At 40.2% G+C, this 15,336-nt stretch overlaps 1 protein-coding gene across 1 annotated transcript in view; it reads left to right on the top strand.

Moving 5' to 3' along the window:
- Positions 1–574: 574 nt before the first annotated feature.
- LOC106577823 (cytosolic phospholipase A2 gamma-like) overlaps positions 575–15,336 on the top strand; it is a 37,157-nt gene continuing 22,395 nt past the window's right edge. The window contains 5 exon segments of the mRNA XM_045700596.1: positions 575–724; positions 13,776–13,831; positions 14,356–14,463; positions 14,725–14,867; positions 15,095–15,296. Of these exon segments, the coding sequence (XP_045556552.1) occupies positions 13,805–13,831; positions 14,356–14,463; positions 14,725–14,867; positions 15,095–15,296 (480 nt within the window). The 5' untranslated portion in view covers positions 575–724; positions 13,776–13,804.

Below are 15,336 nucleotides of genomic sequence, written 5' to 3'. Positions count from 1 at the left end.
CTTAACACATATTTTTCTTAAAACGAAATTGTTGGTTAAGGGCTTGTCAGTCAGCATTTCACTGTAAGGTTACACATGAAAACATGTTGTGACCCTGGTGTGACATTATTGAACCTGTGCTGACACCTAGTGGACATCAAGAGGAACTACACCACACACATACACACTATAACCTTAAAACAGATGGGATGCTTTACATACGTTGCCCTTTTTTATAAGACACTAATATATATGTCCAATAAACAGACGTTCAAAAATCGTAATGTAAAGCACAAACGACTGGAAAGTTCTTCAAAAGCAACTATAGTGAATCAAGCATCTTTAGGTTACCTGAAATAGGTCAAAGCATATTGTATACGTTCTATTTTATTTAATCTTTATTTAACTAGACAAGTGGAACTAAACAACATCGACACAGACACAAGTTAGCTGATATTTGGGAAACAGGATTAACACAGAGAGAACATGGCAAAATACAATGTATGTTTCTGTAATACGAGTAGGCTGGTATATACAGCATCATCGGTAACAATTGTGTACAATCCACCTAGCTAATAAAATACTGGGGCTGGCAGTCATTAGTTACATTTCAACCATAGCGATTCCCTAATTGAGGCTCAGAGTTCACCGGCGAATGCAGGAACACCGGAAATAATAACTAAACTAACGAACGAGGAATGGTGGAGGCTACCAGAACGAAGAGACATTTTTCAGGATAAACGTGGTGAGTGAAAAACTTTATTACATTGCTCACTCCCTACCCGGTATCTCATTCTACCGTTATACGACTTTGTATGCGCTGTTGGTTGGCAACCTTGACATTTGCGGAGTTTTTGGAACTGATTCCTGTTGGAACGTTCCACAAATTATACCCACCCCTCATTCCCTCCCAAACCAAAAGGAGAAACCAATATTTTTCTCTGGTAGGCACAACCTACCTGGCACCCCTATAAACGATAACCTCAAGTCAAAACCGTTACATCGTGCTCCGTCAACATCAAGAGGACAGAGCAACCAGACATATGCTCATTGCTCACATGGAGCGCTCCAAACAAAATACTATGTAACAATTGACAAAACTCGTAAATGATTATATGAAATAAACCAAAACTTGTTTCTTACAAGTGTAGCGGGTTGTGAAATCTGCAAACAATGTTTCCACTCCTAGAATGAGAGGTAAATGACTGTAGGCCTAACACATGCATTAACATAAATTAATGTAATCAAATGATGGGGGTTAAAGGTAAATATACTACTGGGGACATTTGCAACGGGAAATGTATTTTAAAAATGATCAAAAGGCAAACAGTTATCACAATAAAACAATGAATGCACAATAATTAGTGGGAGACAGCTCAGCGCATTCTAGAGAGCTGAGTGCATTCTGGAGAGAGACCGCCAATAGCCTATCTTCGCCACACACCCCTCCCCTTCTTGTCTCAACATTTCAAAATACTCAAGACACATTATCTTCACACATATTTAAGATGCATTTCTTTTCACTGACAGCCGCTTCTCAGTAATCAGCTGGGCCTATTGCCAAGTGCTCCGCACAAATTGCGGGCTTCCCAACTAGGCATATAGACCTACATGCTTGTGATTTGAAACAATCCACCGCTTTAAAAGAAGCTAACGATCCTCTGTGGCTAAGTCTTACTCTCTGGTGATGTTTTTTTGAATGGTTTAATGTATTTATGTATAGACAGGAGTAGTCTAATGTATTTCTATTTACTTTAGGCTGCAGTGACTAGGTGTAATGGAAATTATATGATTAAAGGTTTGACTAAATGATTTCACTCAGAAACCTTATAACCTGTTGAAATGTATTTGAAATAAGGCTATAATAATGGGTTAAAAACTATATTCCAATACTGTGTGTGAGCAAGACACTGTTACCACTTCAGAAAATGAGCAGGGCAGAGTTGAGCAGGGCAGAGTTGATAAGACGACCTTGGGAAGGAACAGGAGAAGAGGCCTCCCTAAGTTAGGGAGAGAAACAACGGCCTGGGAACAGCTAGGCTGGCAAAAGATAAGGATACAGGTGGTCTGGGTACTGTGGAAAAATACAGCCGCCTAAAGCTGGGTGGAGTTCTCTACTGATGTAAGTTTGTGTGTGTGTGTAAATATAAAAGGCTTTGTACATTGTAAGGAGGGCAGAGCTCTCATAAATAAACGTTTTGACCCTTGTAGGCTGGCTATCCGTCTGCTTCCTTCAACCAGAATCTTACACAGTCTGGGGGGGCAGACTGAGTAGTTTAATTGAAGTTCGGTTTAAGAACATTGCTAACTGTATTCCCGTAACACTAGGCTACTGATAACGAACCTTATCCTATGCTTACTCATATTAAAAACTGTAGCGAGCCTGGTATATAAGTGATGATATCGACTCTGCCACTTGAGCTTGCTTTTCTGGCACAGTCTATTTCCACGGGGCTACGGGCCAGAAGGTTGAGGGTTCACGCCTATCATTACAATCCAGTGCTTTTCATTCTCATAGGCTATGAGGACAAATGTATGATTCATATAGAATAACATCTAGGCCTATTTATTTTTATGAGAACCAATGCTTGTGGACAGCAAAGGATAACCAATAACCTTTTACAATGATTGTTCACACACTTGGCCATTCCATATATGGGTTAGCTGAAAACGTCACTATATCGATGCTTGGCCAGATAGCTACCAACAATGACAAGAAACTGCCATGTGGGGAATAGTAAGTGACTGGGTTCAGCTAGTTTATCCCTCCTTCAAATGTTCACATACTAGTCGGAACTAGGAAACACTGACATTTCAACTTGCTGATTCATTGAACGCGGGGCCTTTACAGTACAGCCTGTATTAGTAGCATCCCCACACCCAAACAGCTACCGGCGGCTGTACCAATATGGCTCAAATTCGCTAGCTAACCAACAACTGTAACGATGTATTTGAGACAAGTGCTGATTGTGCAAATGTATTTCTGTTTTCAATAAACACAGTTTACATGTTATCAACAATCTAAGCCAACCACGTCTGTTTTGCCTCATAGTTGTGTACGCGTTGGTTTTGTTGCTAAACAACCAACCCGTCTATATCGGTTTAAAGTTTAGCCACGGCTGACCTGATAGCGAGGTCGACGATGGTTTAGAATTGCACTGCGACCCATATGTAGATCACAGAACCATAACAAGTTCACGTTGCAAACCTGGAGTTCAATCAGAGATGGAAGAGGAAGTGAGACATCTCACTGGCTCCTTGTTTCTGGTTCATTTCAGAGAGGAAGAGGAAGAGAGTTGCCAAACTCGGCAGAAAATCTGTCTCCATCCAGCAGGTGGCGTTTTTTTCATTGTTTCATCAAATCAATAGATGAGTTTTTGTGTGGAGGTCAAAGAGAATGCAGATTTTGGTCAAACAAAAATGAATGGCTTTTTAAAATTTGCCATGTGAGGTTTCTTTGATTGAATAGAAGTTTCATAGTACTTAAGTTGTTACGAGAGTACTGATATTAGTAGGACACGTGACATCCCGTCAGCTTTGAGTAAAAAAGTGGGATCAGAGTTACTACTATTATTATGACTGAATGGGATCAGAGTTACTACTATTATTATGACTGAATGGGATCAGAGTTACTACTATTATTATGACTGAGTGGGATCAGAGTTACTAATATTATTATGACTGAGTGGGATCAGAGTTACTACTATTATTATGACTGAGTGGGATCAGAGTTACTACTATTATTATGACTGAGTGGGATCAGAGATACTACTATTGTTATGCCTGAGTGGGATCAGAGTTACTACTATTGTTATGCCTGAGTGGGATCAGAGTTACTACTATTATTATGACTGAGTGGGATCAGAGTTACTGCTACTGTTATGACTGAGTGGTATCAGAGTTTCTGCTATTATTATGACTGAGTGGGATCAGAGTTTCTGCTATTATTATGACTGAGTGGGATCAGAGTTACTACTATTATTATGACTGAGTGGGATCAGAGTTACTAGTATTATTTTGTCTGAGTGGGATCAGAGTTACTGCTATTATTATGACTGAGTGGGATCAGAGTTAGTACTATTGTTATGACTGAGTGGGATCAGAGTTACTACTATTATTATGACTGAGTGGGATCAGAGTTACTACTACTGTGATGACTGAGTGGGATCAGAGTTACTACTATTGTTATGACTGAGTGGGATCAGAGTTACTACTATTATTATGACTGTGTGGGATCAGAGTTACTACTACTGTTATGACTGAGAGGGATCAGAGTTACTACTATTGTTATGATTGAGTGGGATCAGAGTTACTACTATTATTATGACTGTGTGGGATCAGAGTTACTACTATTATTATGACTGAGTGGGATCAGAGTTATTACTATTTTTATGACTGAATGGGATCAGAGTTACTACTATTATTATGACTTAGTGGGATCATAGTTAATACAATTATTATGACTGAGTGGGATCTGAATTACTACTATTAATATGACAGAGTGGGATCAGAGTTACTACTATTATTATGACTGAGTGGGATCAGAGTTACTACTATTATTATGACTGAGTGGGATCAGAGTTACTACTATTATTATGACTGAATGGGATCAGAGTTACTACTATTATTATGACTGAGTGGGATCAGAGTTACTAATATTATTATGACTGAGTGGGATCAGATTTACTACTATTGTTATGACTGAATGGGATCAGAGTTACTACTATTATTATGACTGAATGGGATCAGAGTTACTAATATTATTATGACTGAGTGGGATCAGATTTACTACTATTGTTATGACTGAGTAAAATCAGAGTTAATACTATTATTTTGACTGAGTAGCATCAGAGTTACTACTATTATTATGACTGAGTAAAATCAGAGTTAATACTATTATTTTGACTGAGTAGCATCAGAGTTACTACTATTATTATGACTGAGTGGGATCAGAGTTACTACTATTGTTATGACTGAGTGGGATCAGAGTTACTACTATTATTATGACTGAGTGGGATCAGAGTTACTACTATTATTATGACTGAGTGGGATCAGAGTTACTACTATTATTTTGACTGAGTGGGATCAGAGTTACTAGTATTATTATGACTGAGTGGAATCAGAGTTACTACTATTATTTTGACTGAGTGGGATCAGAGTTACTACTATTGCTATGACTGATGGAGGAACCAGGGAGGAGTCCGCTGTGGCCAAAATGGGAACAGGCCACACACACACACACACACACACACACACACACACACACACACACACACACACACACACACACACACACACACACACACACACACACAGAGTCTGTCAGTCAGTCAGTCAGTCCTGTGACAGGTGAATCTCAATCAACTGATCAAATCACCATTATAGAGCTGTGATTACTAGAATAAAGCCTGTCTGGAACCACAGATACAGTAGATGTATCTGTGGTTCCAGACAGGCTTTATTCTAGTAATCACAGCTCTATAATGGTGATTTGATCAGTTGATTCAGATTCACCTGTTATTATCTGGTGTGTTTAGCCATCACTAACACAGTCTGTTGCCTACATACAGACTTGTAATCATTGGCCACTTTAATTAATGGATCTCTCGTCACTTACATAATGTTTACATATCTTGAATTACTCATCTCATATGTATATACTGTATTTTATACCATCTATTTCATCTTGCCTATGCCGCTCTGTCATTGCTCATCCGTATATTTGTATGTAAATATTCTTATTCCATTCCTTTACTTAGATATGTGTGTATTAGGTAGTTGTTGGGGAATTGTTAGATTACATGTTAGATATTGCTGAACTGTCGGAACTAGAAGCACAGGCATTTCACTACACTCGCATAAACATCTGCTAACCATGTGTATGTGACCAATTTGATTAGAAATTATACAAAGATACATTGTGCTCTTATGCAACAGACATCAAGATTTACATGTTTATACAGAAATACTAATGCAACATAGGATCCTAAGCCCTGGAGATCGGTTCTCCCTGGCAATGACAGACAGGCACATAGGCACTAATGATAAAATGGAATGCAGTCCTTAGGTTATCACCAAGCCATCATAAATCTACTGTCAGCTTTAAACCTCAGAAGAACAAGCTATGTGGAAGTACTCATATAGGAACACATTCTAATATTAAAGTAATGTGATTAACATAATGTTATAATTCTACGACATGGTTCAAACACCTTTCACTGAATGGAAATGTATGGTTCAAACACCTCTCACTGAAGATTGAATGTCTGTTGTTTCTCTGCCATGCTCTTCTGTAGGTTACTGCACTGAAAGCTAGTGTTGTTTTTAATCACTTGGCCTAAATGTTGTTGGGATAAAGAATGTCTAGTCAGCCATGATAGACTTTTGCACTATGAAAGTATCACTTACTCTTTGTGCATTTCTCTGCTTCCATAAACAAATACCTTTTTCTAAACAGATCATCTGATGATTCATCATTTGCTTGGATACTTGAACAAATAATAATAACTAATAATATATTAGACTTACATATACGTGACGTTTTACGTAAAAATTATTGGAAATAATATCCTGAATTGAAATGGAATTTACCCCAGCCCTGGTCTTAACCATAAAATAACACCTATAATAACAAATAAATAATACCCTAGGCATCATTGTGTTGTGTGGTGAAAAGATAAGGCAGGACTACCCAATAGTACACACTCGATTCCTCTCCGTCACGTATTTTCTCTCTTCATCATTGATTGAGTGACACAGAAAAAGTATATTATTTCATGGTGATACCATCTGGTGTAGTAAAGTGTTGATAGCTAAGGAAAAGGAGGGAGGAGCAAATACAACAGAGATATTGTGTGATGATAAGGTAGATCGTTGGGACAGTAACCAAAAGGTCGCTGGTTTGAATCCCCGAGCCGGCAAGGTGGAAAAATCTGCTGTTCTGCTGTTGAGCAAGGCAGATAACCCCCAACAACATCTGCGCTGTGGACATGGATTTAGGTAGCAGCCGCACCTCTCTGACTCAGAGGGTTTGGGTTAAATGCAGAAGACACATTTTGGTTGAACGCATTCAGTTGTGCAACTGACTAGTCATGCCCCTTGCCTTTTAGAAGAGTACTCTGGAAGAGGGAGGAGGAGGAGGAGGAGGAGGAGGAGATACAACAGTTAGAGGTGTTGTGTGTCTGTTAATGTGTATTCATATATAAACTCATAGGAAAAAAAAGTTTTACCTAGAGCCAAAAGGCATGTCCCTTCAAGCTGGGTAATGATACAACAGCCAAGACAAGACACAATGATTTGACGGTTTTAGAAAGTCATTTTATTGATCTGAACTACCCAGTTTTAAAACGTCTCCTGTTGGCATTTGGCGACTCAAATTCAATGTGTAAAACCTTAGCTTTTAGTCTTAAGCAATTCTGTTCCGTGTCAAAACTACAATCCCACTCTGCCCACAGTAATACTCAGTTGAATTTGCCTTTCCCAAGAACAGTTGATCATTACTTGTATCAGTTCAAAGGGGCCTGAAAATTGCAGATCAACCTTATCCAATAGGCTAGACACAGCTAGGTGATGTTATCTAAGCCCAAGCAATAAGGATTGAAAGTTTAGCGGGCATCCTCAGGGTCAAGGCCGCAACTTTCACTGGGGACGGGGGCGAAATGTCCCCCCCCACATTCTGAAATTGCATTTTTGTCCCCCCCCCCAGTTTTATCATTGGAATGTGATACAAAAAGAGGCAACGGTGTGCTTTAGGACCATGCGGATGCCTCCGATCGGTCAGGTAGGCTGTTTGGAGTGTTTATCCTACTGGATAAATGAAATAATGAAAAAAAATAATCATGTCCCCCACTTCTAAAACCAAAGTTGGGCCCCTACTCAGAGTCTAGGTATGGTGCCTCACTCTATCTTAACATAACAAGCTTCTCGCTCTCCGGGTCAGCTCTTCCACCATAGATATCTTAATGATAATCGCTCCTGGATTAAATCCTTTCCCCACTCCTACTAATGCAATAGTACAATCGGCTGGGTCTAGGTTACTTTATTGCAGAAACACAGATTTTATTCAGTTAACCTGTTATGGATAGGGGGCAGTATTTTCACGGACAGATAAAAAACGTACCCGATTTAATCTGATTATTAGAATATGCATATAATTGTTTGATTTGGATAGACAACACCCTAAAGTTTATAAAACTGTTTGAATGGTGTCTGTGAGTATAACAGAACTCATATGGCAGGCCAAAACCTGAGAAGATTCCAAACAGGAAGTGCCCTCTCTGACCATTTCTTGGCCTTCTTTAGCCTCTTTATTGAAAACAGAGGATCTCTGCTGTAACGTGACACTTTCTAAGGCTCCCATAGGCTCTCAGAAGGCGCCAGAACGGGGAATGATGACTCTGCAGTCCCTGGCTGAAAAACAGTAGCGCATTTGGATAGTGGTCGATCTGAGAACAATGAGACGGGCGTGCGCATGTACGGGAAGAGTCCATTTTACATTTTCAGTCTTTGAACGAAAACGACGTCTCCCGGTCGGAATATTATCGCTATTTTACGAGAAAAATCGCATAAAAATGTATTTTAAACAGCGTTTGACATGCTTCGAAGTACGGTAATGGAATATTTTGAAATGTTTTGTCACGATATGTGCCGGCGCGTCACCCTTCGTTACCCTTCGGATAGTGTCTTGAACGCACAAACAAAACGCCGCTATTTGGATATAACTATGGATTATTTGGAACCAAACCAACATTTGTTGTTGAAGTAGAAGTCCTGGGAGTGCATTCTGATGAAGAACAGCAAAGGTAATCCAATTTTTCTTATAGTAAATCTGAGTTTGGTGAGTACCAAACTTGGTGGGTGTCAAAATAGCTAGCCTGTGATGGCCGGGCTATCTACTCAGAATATTGCAAAATGTGCTTTCACCGAAAAGCTATTTTAAAATCGGACACCGCGATTGCATAAAGGAGTTCTGTATCTATAATTCTTAAAATAATTGTTATGTTTTTTGTGAACGTTTATCGTGAGTAATTTAGTAAATTCACCGGAAGTGTTCGGTGGGAATGCTAGTCACATGCTAGTCACATGCTAATGTAAAAAGCTGTTTTTTGATATAAATATGAACTTGATTGAACAAAACATGCATGTATTGTATAACATAATGTCCTAGGAGTGTCATCTGATGAAGATCATCAAAGGTTAGTGCTGCATTTAGCTGTGGTTTTGGTTTTTGTGACATTATATGCTAGCTTGAAAAATGGGTGTCTGATTATTTCTGGCTGGGTACTCTGCTGACATAATCTAATGTTTTGCTTTCGTTGTAAAGCCTTTTTGAAATCGGACAGTGTGGTTAGATTAACGAGAGTCTTGTCTTTAAAAAGTTGTAAAATAGTCAGAACAGAGAAAAGTACAGAGAGATCCTTGATGAAAACCTGCTCCAGAGCTCTCAGGACCTCAGACATGGGTGAAGGTTCTCCTTCCAACAGTACAATGACCCTAAGCACACAGACAAGACAACACAGGAGTGGCTTTGGGACAAATCTATGAGTGGCCCAGCCAAAGCCCGAACTTAAACCTGATCGAACATCTCTGGAGAGACTTGAAAAAAGCTGTGCAGCGACGCTCCCCATCCAACCTGACAGAGCTTGAGAGGATCTGCAGAGAAGAATGGTAGAAACTTCCAAAATACAGGTGTGCCAAGCTTGTAACGTCATACCCAAGAAGACACGAGGCTGTAATCACTGCCTAAAGTGCTTCAACAAAGTACTGAGTAAAGGATCTGAATACTTATGTAAATGTAATATTTCAGTTTTTTATTTTTTATAAATTAGGAAATATTTATAAAAAACGCTTTTTGCTTTGTCATTTTGGTTATTGTGTGTTGATTGATTGAGGGGATTTTTTTTTAAATAACGTATCAAAATGTGGAAAAAGTCAACTGGTCTGAATACTTTCTGCAGTTACTGTTTTCATGATACTTTTAGCACCTTTAACTCACATTCTTATAGGACTACCAATAAACTGTTGTTTAAAAATAAAAGATGTTGTCTAAACAGGAAAACCCCTTGAGACAATGTTCATTTCATTCACTGGAGAATCTGAAAAATGTCTATCACTTTTGAGTTATACTTTGCTTTCATACCTTATATTTGTCTTTTTCTGTTGAACCAATCAAACCCCCCAAAATTTGCACCACTCCGGTTTCCCAAGGAAGTGTCACTGATAAGATGGCGTCAGAGAAGAAGGCTGATGTTTTACCTATTCCCAACCAATTGTGTTTTTTGTTTGTTTCTTTGCGTTGTTTGTAACACATTTTTTTAAACTTATTTTGTACATAATGTTGCCGCTATCATCTCTTTTGACCGTAAATAACTTCTGGACATCAGAACTGCGATTACTCACCATGGACTGGCAGAATCCTTTTTTTCCTTTAACGATTCCAACGAGCCCGACGTGAATGATATACTGCTTTCCCGGGAACAGGCCCAGATCCCTCCATTTGGGTGAAGAGAAGGCAGAGAAAAAGGGGCCAGAGGGTGGGCTGCCTTCTGAGAATTCGTAGGCGATCGCCAAAAAAATAATTCCTTCCATTCCGCTAGCAAACGTGCAATCTTTGGAAAATAAAATCGATGTCCTACACAGAAGATTAAACTACCAACGGGACATTCAAAACTGTAATATCTTATGCTTCATAGAGTCATGGCTGAACGATGACATTACGACATTATCATCATACTGGTTATACGCTGTACCGGCAGAATAGAACAGCAGTGTCTGGTAAGACAAGGGGCGGTGGACTATGTATTTTTGTTAATAACAGCTGGTGCAGGATATCTAAGGAATTTTGGAGCTATTGCTCACCTGAGGTAGAGTATCTCATGATAAACTGTAGACCACACTATCTACCTAGAGAGTTTTCATCTGTATTTTTCGTAGCTGTCTACATACCACCACAGACTGAGGCTGGCACTAAGACCATATTGAATGAGCTGTATTCGCCATAAGCAAACAATAAATCGCTCACCCAGAGGCGGCACTCCTAGTAACCGGGGACTTTAATGCAGGGAAACTTAAATCCGTTTGACCAAATTCCTATCAGCATGTTAAATGTGCAACCAGAAAGGAAAAAAAACTCTGGACCACCTTTACTCCACACGCAGAGACACATACAAAGCTCTCCCTCACCCTCCATTTGGAAAATCTGACCATAATTCTATCCTCCTGATTCCTGCTTACAAGTAAAAATGAAAGCAGGAAGCACCAGTGACTCGATCAATAAAATAGTGGTCAGATGAAGAAGATGATAAGCTACGGTACTGTTTTGCTAGCACAGACTGGAATATGTTCCCGGGATGAAACGATGGCATTGAGGAGTACACCACATCAGTCATTGGCTTCATCAATAAGTGCATCGATGACGTCATCCCCACAGTGACCGTACGTGCCCCAACCAGAAGCCATGACATCACTGACATTTTCAACCTTTCCCTGTCCGAGTCTGTAATACCAACATGTTTTAAGCAGACCACCGGGTCAGTAGTCATTTAGGCAGGTTACCTTAGTGTTCTTGGGATAGTCCCTGTGCCCAAGAACACTAAGGTAACCTGCCTAAATGACTACTGACAAGTAGCACTCACGTCTGTAGCCATGAAGTGCTTTGAAAGGTTGGTCATGGCTCACGTCAACACCATTATCCCAGAAACTCTAGACAAACTCCCATTTGCATACCTCCCCAACAGATCCACAGATGATGCAATCTCTATTTCACTCAACACTGCCCTTTCCTACCTGGACAAAGGGAACACCTATGTGAGAATGCTATTCATTGACTACAGCTCAGCGTTCAACACCATAGTTCCCTCATAGCTCATCAATAAGCTAAGGATCCTGGGACTAAACACCTCCCTCTGCAACTGGATCCTGGACTTTTTGACAGGCCGCTCCCAGGTGGTAAGGGTAGGTAACAACACATCCGCCACGCTGATCCTCAACACTGGGGCCCCTCAGGGGTGAGTGCTCAGTCACCTCCTGTACTCCCTGTTCACTCATGACTAAACGGACAGGCACAACTCCAACACTATATTTAAGTTTGCTGATGACACAAAAGTGCTAGGCCTGATCACTGACAATGAAGAGACAACCTATAGGGAGGAGGTCAGAGACCTGGCCATGTGGTGCCAGGACAATAACCTCTCCCTCAACGTGATCAAGATAAAGGAGATGATTGTGGACGACAGGAAAAAGAGGACCGAGCACGCCCCCATTCTCATCGACGGGGCTGCAGTGGAGCAGGTTGAGAGCTTCAAGTTCCTTGGTGTCCATATCACCAACAAACTAACATGGTCAAAGCACACCAAGACAGTCATGAAGAGGTCACGACAAAACCTATTCCCCCTCATGAGGCTGAAAAGATTTGGCATGAGTTCTCAGATCCTCAAAATGATCTACAGCTGCACCATCGAGAGTATCCTGACTGGTTCCATCACTGCCTGGTATGGCAACTGCTCGGCCTCCGACCGCAAGGTGCAATAGAGGGTAGTGCGTACGGCCCAATACATCACTGGGGCCAAGCTTCCTGCCATCCAGGACCTCTATACCAGGCAGTGTCAGAGGAAGGCCCTAAACATTGTCAAAGTCTCCAGCCACCCTAGTCATAGACTGTTCTCTCGGCTACCGCATGGCAAGTGGTACCTCCCTTATCTCACCTAATTTGCTCACATTGTATATAGACTTATTTTTCTACTGTATTATTGACTGTATGTTTGTTTTACTCCATGTGTAACTCTGTGTTGTTGTATGTGTCGAACTGCTTTGCTTTATCTTGGCCAGGTCGCAATTGTAAATGAGAACTTGTTCTCAACTTGCCTACCTGGTTAAATAAAGGTGAAATAAATAAAGTTGAAATAAAAAATAAATAAAAAAGTGGTACCGGAACGCCAAGTCTAGGTCCAAGAGGCTTCTAAACAGCTTTTACCCCCAAGCCATAAGACTCCTGAACATCTAATCAAATGGCTACCCAGACTATTTGCATTGCCCCTCCCCCTTATTTACACAGCTGCTACACTCTGTTTTTATCATCTATGCATAATAACTTTAATAACTCTACCTACATATACATATTACCTCAACAAACCAGTGCCCCCGCACATTAACTCTGTACCAGTACCCCCTGTATATAGTCTTGCTATTGTTATTTTACTGCTGCTCTTTAATTACTTACTGTTATTTCTTATTCTTATCCATATTTTTGGGGGAAACTGCATTGTTGGTTCAGGGCTTGTAAGTAAGCATTTCACTGTAAGGTCTACACCTGTTGTATTCGGCACATGTGACCAATACAATTTGATTTGATAACAAAGAAATACTCACCACAATAGAAAAGGGGCATGTAGCGTTTGTGTTTTGCTTTATTGTTTATATATATTATATTGTTCATGTTGTGATGTCCTTTGTGACAATCTGTCTTTGTAAAAAGTGCTATATAAATAAATGGGATTGATTGTTGTGTAATAGAATGATGCAGGTGACCTTTATTCAAATCAGTCTAGAGTCTTTGGCTTCTAGTGTTGAAGTCACATTGATAGATGTGTTTAGGACATAGAAAATATATATTAGAGTGTCTTTGGGTTTCAACTGAGCCCTATATCTCCTTAGACCCAAATGTGAGAATTTAAAGAGTAATTGACTACCACAGTACTGCTGTTATTATTATAATATTTTGTAACCCAAATAACATCTTATTGAGAGTTTTCTGACCCTATGACATGCATAAAAACAAAGGAATTGGTTTGTGTTTAAAGGATCTGTTTTGGTGGACTCAGTGAAAGCAATGTTGAAACAAACAGATACTTCTGAGGTAAGAAACTCATCATCACAATATAGAGAAGGACATTTGTCTGAAATAAACCACACAATATTATGTTTGGTTCTCGTCAAATTCTATGCTACTGCATAGCTGATATCGCTCAAATATACATTGAACACAACCCTTTTCTGTTGTTGTCAATACTAAGCTCACCAGATTATATCATAATGAAAGGAAACTTCATTATGATTATGTTTACACAATAAGAGGATGAAATTTGTCTGCAACATACCACACTGTACTGTAATACATATATATGAATATGCATCCAGAATGAAGGAATAAAATATACTTTTCTGACAAAGTGAGAGTATAATATGTCAGAATTATGTTTTATTTATCTTACAATAACTTTTTATGAAATGCCACGTTACTTTAGAAGTGTTATGGCTCAATTAAAGACATTGAATAAAATATTTTTCCTTAGCTATCAACACTTTAGTTCACCAAATGGTATCATTATAAAATAATATCCTGTACACGTCATTTTTGCTGTCTTTTGTTCATTCTGTCAGACTGTGCGTCTGTCTCAATCCATCAATGATGAAGAGATAAAATACGTGATGGTGAGGAAGACTCTGATAAAGGAGTGGCTGAACAGTCTGGAGATCTACTGTGAACTAGTGGGTACTCCAGTTTCCTCTTTCTTTTGATCATTCTCTCTCTCGTGCATGCTCTCTTTCTCTCTCTCACTCCTCCCTCTCTCCACATCCATCTACATATGGATCCCCCCCTCATGTCTCCAGCTACCTGTTAGCCCAGCCCCCCTTCTCTCTTATATAACGTATGATGGGACACTGATGTGAAATTCTCTAGATTTGATCTCTCTGTCTCTCTCTCTGTGTCTGTCTGTCTCTCTCTGTCTCTCTCTCCCCATCTCTCAGGAGGATGTTCCTAACATAGCGTTGCTGGGCTCAGGTGGAGGAGAGAGGGCAGCAGTGGGCATGCTGGGATCTCTGTTTCAGCTGGAACAGGACAACCTGCTGGGCAGCCTCCTCTACATGTGTGGGGTGTCAGGCACCACCTGGTACACACACACACACACACACACACACACACACACACACACACACACACACACACACACACACACACACACACACACACACACTCTTATTTACTATTATTCTTAGTGGGAAAGTTCATTTTGAATGTGCTGAAACAAATTAGGTATCTCTCTCTCCCTCGTCCACCCCTCTCTCTCTCTCACACACACACACACACACACACACACACACACACACACACACACAGGTGCATGTCATCCCTGTACAGTGATCTAGATTGGTCGCTGAATAAGCGCTGTGATGAGGTGATAGAGAAGCTGAAGGGTCCTACGGTGGATTTGAAGAAGGCTGTGGACTGGCTGAAACAGTGGAAAGACAGCGACCAGGACTTCAACCTCACTGACTTCTGGGGCGCCTTCACTGCCTGCTATTTCATGAAGGAGGTCAGTGTATGGTTTATGTGTGTGTGTTTGCGTGTGTGTCCGTGTC

The sequence above is a fragment of the Salmo salar genome, chromosome ssa18 (genome assembly GCF_905237065.1).
Source record: "Salmo salar chromosome ssa18, Ssal_v3.1, whole genome shotgun sequence".
NCBI classification, from domain to species: domain Eukaryota; kingdom Metazoa; phylum Chordata; class Actinopteri; order Salmoniformes; family Salmonidae; genus Salmo; species Salmo salar.
The sequence above is the reverse complement of the archived record's forward strand: the minus strand, read 5'-3'. Positions and strand labels throughout refer to the sequence as shown.